Raw genomic sequence first — 6,222 nt, 5'->3', positions numbered from 1 at the left:
TAAACCTGGCCCTTTTGCCTGGCTCTTTGGCCTGGGTTCGTCTCGACTGTCTCTCTCTCTCTCTCGCTTTGGGTCCCTGCTGCGGTTGTTTTCCTCAACACCCGTACCCTTTCTCGCTCGCTGGCCCCCACCCCATCCCCCCACCCAGCCCAACCCACCACACCACAGACACAACACACACATAGAGACGCACTCTCCAGCAGCTGCATCGTGTGCTGTTGACCATCACCCCACCTCGTCTTTTTCAACACACACACACACCCACTGCGCACCACAGCACCACCAGAGCACGCTGTACCCCGCCCGTCGTGTCCATTCCGTGCCCAAAAAGCCGCGTCCGGACAGAGAGCGCTGCCGAGCTTAAAAACCCAAAACCCATCTTGCCGCCGCTTGGCTGTGCTGCCCACGCCCGCTGTTGCTGCTCTCGCTCGCTCTTCTTCCCCCGCTGCTGCCCCTTCCCCCCCGCGGCCGGCCCAGCGTCCAGCCCAGCGTCCAGGGCACATTACTCTGTCTGCCTGCTTGCTGCGACCACCACCCACCACAGCGTACACCCATCTTCGGCGTCCACATCTTTCTTTGCTCTTGCACACACCACATCGTCGTCGCACCCCCCCACCCAGCACAGGTGCTTCCCCACCTGGCAACACCTCCCCCCCGTCCGACGCATCCGACCCCCCCCCCCCTCCCCCCCACCCCTCCTCCTCCTCAACCGCCCTCTCCCCCGCTCCCGGCCATCCAACCTCGCATCACCACCACTCACCCACCGCCGCAAGGCTCCTCCCCATCGTTACCAGGCCCCCGGTCCCCGTTGTCTAATCACCGAAAACCCGAAAACTGGAACCCCCCCCCCCCCCCTCCCCCGGTTGCAGCCTGGACGCTGCACTGCGCACCGCCGCCCAGATCCACATCCACAGCTAGACGCTAGACGTCGTCTCTCGTCGGCAAGCAGCAGAGCACTTTGTGTGCCAGGGTCTCTTCATCGGCCCCTTGCACCAACCAACAACCTGCACCGCTCACCCCCGGTCTGTGATCCATCGAGAGCCACCTCACCTCATCGTGCACACTGCTGGTTGATCCAGATCGCGATCGGCTCCCCCTCACCCGTCCCAGCTGGCTGAGACTAGACACACACCTTGGACAGACCGTCGAGACGGCCGTGCCCATCGCGTGACCCCACCCGACCGCCAACCAACCCCCCTTCCCCCCCCTCCCCATCCCCTTCCCCGGAACACCACACGCCTTCCGCCTGGCATTCTCCTGCACGCACGTCCTTGCGTCAACTGTCTGCCCCGGGCAACACGCACAGTCCCAGTCGAGGTATCAGGTGAGCATCAACATTCCTTCCGTTGCCGTGTCTTTTTTTTTTTTTGGTTGCCTGCCCACCGCGCGTCGTCGCTGTGCTTTTTTTCAATCCTTGTAGTCGCACGCGTGAAAGGGGACACACAGAAAAGCACACACCCGTACACGCCAGTAAAAAGAGTACACACGGGGCGGACCGTGGGTGGGTGGGGGAGAGGGTGTGCATTCTCGATACGGCGGCGTGGTGGTGGGTTGGAACCCTCCCCGTGGCGCTGCTGGCGCTGCCGCCGTTTCCCGAGCGTGTGCACAGAGACCGCCAGAACCGGTGCGCTGAAGTGCTCGTCCACTGTGCGCACTCGAGTCCGCGTGCGCTGCATGCCCAGTGGCCAGTGCCCAGCATGCCCAAGCGTGCCCAGTGGACGCGGTGCCGCGTGTCGGATGAACCGTATCCTGTGGGGTGAGGGCGCTCGGCACTCATTTCAATGCTGTGGAACACTCGAACGCATGTTCACACAGTCTATGTGTGATGTGTTGACGTGGGTTGCTCGAGTGTGCACCTTTGTCTGTGCACCTTGAGAACACCTTTGCACGTACAACACCCATGTCGCTCTCGCTCTCCATCCATCACCCATTGCACCATGGGTCCCACACCGCGGCCCCCTAGCATGACACCCCTCCACCGACGAACATCCCGACCCTTGCTGACACCTCCTCCCTTCCCCAGCCTCGACTCTGTCGTTGCCATCGTGTCGTCCACACCACCGGTTCCGACCTTTACCTTCTCCAACACGCAGCAGTACTTTGCTTCCTTTGGCAACTCGCAGCCAACGGACCCGTCTGGCAACGGATTCTTCAACGACCCGCTCCTGAACGATCCTCCGGGGTCGTGCAGTGTAAAGGCCGACGTCTGGATCGGCGCTCAGTTGAGTTCGCCGCCGTCCCCCGCCACGTGAGTTTGCATGGAGAGTGCATGGAGTGCATGGAGGGTTGCTTGATTCATGATTCACAAAAAAAAACGGGCTCCACCTAGATCTTGCTCGCGCGCTTTCGTCAGGGTCAAAAAGCCCGTTGCTAACACGCGCACAGAATAGATTCAACCACGGATTCTCAGGCAGGGGGGGAGTATTTCCCCCCTTCGTCCGAGAGCGTCAGTGGAGACTCGCCCACTGCCCAGGCAGAACGTCGAGCATTAAGTCTCAACATTGCCGGTCTCCCTCCCAACCTCCAGCTCAGTGCTGGCTTTTCACCAGCCTCGCTCGTCAGCTCGAGCGCTCCTTTTACCGACAACCTGTCCCTCGGCATGGATCCCGCAGAGGACTACTTTCACTTTAACGAGGCGGCGTTGGGTCCGTCGGCAGAGGCCGCGGCCCAGGTCGCGGCAACACAGGCCATGTGTGATCAGGCCAATGCTGTTGCCGCTGCTTCCCAGGCAGCAGCAGCAAGTCAGGCAGCAGCAGCAGCAAGCCAGCAAGCCGTTAGCCAAGCCGCCAGCCAGGCGTCGGCAATGTCCTCGGCCCAGAACACACCTGCACCGCAGCAGCAGATGCAGCAGACTCCATCGCAGCAGTCTGCCAACGCCGTCAGCATGACGGGGCCCTCGTCCACCGGCACGTTCGGCTACCGGCTTCCGGCATCACAACCTTCCTCCCCTATCCGGGGTGTCTTCCACCCTGGTCAAGGCCAGCATGCCTTTGCCATGACAGGAGCCGGAAGGCAGCGCGGCGCGACTGTCAGCGGCTTGCCACAGCAAGAGTACCAGCAGGTCCAGCAACACTATCAAAACGTTGTCAATGGCGTGCCCACCGTTGCCTCGGTTCCAGTGTCTGCCGTGCCTTCACACATGGCGTTTTCCGCCATCCATTCCCCGACAGCGTCGTCTCACGTCGTGTCGCCGCCATTGTCGGACCGACCAGCAAACGTGTTCCTCGGCGAGCCAAACGCGGCCCAGGTGTCGGCCGCCCTCGCTGGTCTCGGCGGAGACGTGACCATGGAGGACGCGTCCATGGTGTCTGGCAGCCGGCGCTCGTCTGGCAGCCAGGCAAACTCGGCCCCTCCGACCTCTGTTCCAAATCCAGTGTCCGGGGCCCAAGCGGTGGCGTCTGTCAACCAGAGCATTGCGGCGTCAGTGCAGGCAGCAAGCGAGGCGGTCGAGCGCCTGACCTTGGAACGCTTGACAATGATCGATAAGTGAGTAGTTTCGGCTTGGTGTTTGTTCTTGTTGTCGAAAAAAAAAACACCCCAGTGGCTGACCATCCCATCAGCATCGTCAGCCAAGCCCACAGTGCTCGCGAGGCCTTGCTACGAGGTCAAAACGACAAGGTGCCCGAGGCGCTCGGCCAGATCAGTACGCAGCTGGAAATCGCCAGTGACCTTGGCGTCGCCCCAGCGCCGACGCCGCGCGAGACGACTCCCGGATCGGGATCGCAGGCCATCTCACCGATGAACTACTCGCCGACTGCTCAGACCACCACCATGGCGGTCAGCAGTGCAATGCTCGCTGGTGCGGGTGGTGCGCCGTCCAACCAGCAGCAGCCCATGCCCATGGCGCCGGCCGTCCCTGCTCTCCCTGCTCTCCTCCCCGCGCTGCCAATCGGCCAGCAGCAGCAGATGAACATGGTCCAGCAGCAGCAACAGCAACAGCAGCAGCAGCAACAACAGCAGCAGCAGCAGCAACAGCAACAGCAACAGCAACAGCAACAGCAGCAGCAGCAGCAGCAGCAGCAGGCCGTGGTCAGCCCGCCAGTAGCCATGGCTGGTCCTGGTTACATGCCAGTGGCGACATCGCAAGGCCTCACCTCGCAGCCCCTGGTCCACTCGCACTCGTACCCCAACGGTGCGCACCAGATGCAGAGCCAGATGCTGCCCGCGACCATGCCCACCACGCCCATCAGCGCCAGCACCAACTTTTCCACGACCATGGCGCAACACATGCCCATGTTCTCGTCGCCGCTTGCCGTCATGCCCCCCTCGCGTCCTGCCAGTCCCAAGCAGTTTGCCAACTGGATGCCCGACAACAATGCGGCCGCGGCCGCCGCCGCTGTCGCCGCTGCGACGGGTGGCATGCCACCGCAGATGGTGAACGGACAGCTGGCACAAGCGCAGGCCCAAGCTCTGGCACAGGTCCAGGCCCAAGCACAAGCGCAGGCCCAGGCGGCTGTGGTGGCAGCACAGACCACCGAGGCGGTCAAGTCTCGCCGCCCTTCGGTGGCTGAGCAGCGTTCCGACGGCCGGCCCATCGTCCGCGGGCGCAGCGCATCAGTTGCCAAGCCCGGATCGCTCGCGTTGACGCCAAACGTCAGCCTGCCGCCGTCGGCGTGGCAGTCGCGCCAGGGCTCGCCCATTGACGACGACGACGATGAGGACGACGACGACGACGACGAGGCACCTCGCAGGCCCAAGCGCAGGAGGAGCTCGGCTGGGCCCGATGCCAATGATGCGCTCCACAACAACGTCACCATCTCGGACGACATCCGCCAGCAGCTCGACCAGATCTTCAACGAGTTCCTCAACAAGGTGTGCCAGAACTGTGAGTAGTAGCGAGCCGCCCTGTTTTTTTTTTTGCCTTTGCTCACACGTTATCAGTGGAAATTGTCGATAACAAGGGCGAAAAGCTCCACCAAGTCCTCATGCCCAAGAAGATGCAAAAGCTGGACGAGTCCAAGGACTTTCGCCCTTTCAAGTTCCGCATCCAGGCGTTCACCAATGCGTTCCACCAGGAACTGCTGGACCGCGGTATCACCGAGGAGACGCTGTCTGTGAAAAAGGTCAAGACGTATCTCTGGCACCAGGAGCTTATCTCGCGCTTCAACGCCGACGGTAAAAAGGCAAAGTCCAAGGGCAACCATATCTGGCACGTCGACGCCAAGAAGCTGCCCAGCGGCGGCTATGTCTTCCGCCCGTTCCAGCGCAAGATTATCGGCACGCCGCAGGCGTTTGCGTGAGTTTTTTTTGTTGAAGCAGGTGCTGTGGGAAAACACGAAGGAACAACGATGGCTGATGGCGTTTTCTTTCTCAGTGTGGTCAACCAGCGATACGAGTGGGAACCCAAAATCTGGGATCCCATGGCGCCGTCGGCAAGTATCAAGCCAACGTTCAAGTCGCCACCGGGCCTGCTCCCGCCATGGCTCATGTGGGAAGACGACATGCGCCTCGTGGGCGTCCCGGATGTTGGCCCCCACCCCCCGATCCACGTCGTGGCCATTGCCCAGGTACGTTTGTTTTGCGATAGCGCTGGCGGGTATTGCTGTTGCTGACGGAGTGCAGTTTGTCGATGGGGCCGGGAACATGGCCGAGCTGGAGCACTCGTTCGTCCTCACGGTCATTGACCAGGTGCAGATGCAGCCGCCCAACATGGAAGCGTGAGTCCGAGTGCCTATCTGGGGATTGGGGATTCCCCGCAAGCCTGTGTGTGCTGACAGAAACAGCATGGGCTACGCACCGCAGGTCATGGTCCCGCAGCAGCAGCAGCAGTGGATCAGCGGCATGAACGGCATGAACGCCGACGCCGTGTCGATGGAGCTTGCCGCGGCACAGGCGGCCCAGGCCCAGGCCAAGTGAGTCGAGTCAGATAGCGCGGTGACGCGAGTGTGATCTGACACTGCTCCAGCATGGCGTACCAGGCCAACATGAATGCCATGTACCACCCGAACGCGTACGGCGCATAGTGGACGCGACGGCGGACGCACCCGGCGGCCCGCACCAGAAAACAACACCAGTAGACACACAGTACCCGTGTCGAAGCAACAACCCCCTCCTCAATCCTCCCCTCCTCAATCCTCCCCTCCTCTCCCTCCCTCGCCTCCTCTCCTCCTCCTCCTCTCCTCCTCCCTCTCTCTCCTTTTCCTCTTTGGGTGTCTTCAGCGCGCACATTCGGCGCATGTGTGTACGAGATCAGAAGAGGCCGCAGGCGGCATGAGAACGCCC

General features: G+C 62.0%; 1 protein-coding gene across 1 annotated transcript; it reads left to right on the top strand.

The window, feature by feature from the left end:
* Positions 1 to 1,697: 1,697 nt before the first annotated feature.
* Positions 1,698 to 5,963, top strand: EHS24_005934 (uncharacterized protein; the record flags this gene model as incomplete). The annotated part of the gene is made up of 9 exons (XM_028621410.1): positions 1,698 to 1,756; positions 2,024 to 2,248; positions 2,386 to 3,486; positions 3,561 to 4,825; positions 4,882 to 5,236; positions 5,315 to 5,507; positions 5,563 to 5,657; positions 5,724 to 5,852; positions 5,906 to 5,963. 9 exons carry the CDS (start codon positions 1,698 to 1,700, stop codon positions 5,961 to 5,963), a joined length of 3,480 nt encoding a protein of 1,159 aa, XP_028477862.1.
* Between the last annotated feature and the right edge of the window lie 259 nt (positions 5,964 to 6,222).

The sequence above is a fragment of the Apiotrichum porosum genome, assembly GCF_003942205.1.
Source record: "Apiotrichum porosum strain DSM 27194 chromosome Unknown scaffold_3, whole genome shotgun sequence".
Classification (NCBI taxonomy): domain Eukaryota; kingdom Fungi; phylum Basidiomycota; class Tremellomycetes; order Trichosporonales; family Trichosporonaceae; genus Apiotrichum; species Apiotrichum porosum.
The sequence above is the reverse complement of the archived record's forward strand: the minus strand, read 5'-3'. Positions and strand labels throughout refer to the sequence as shown.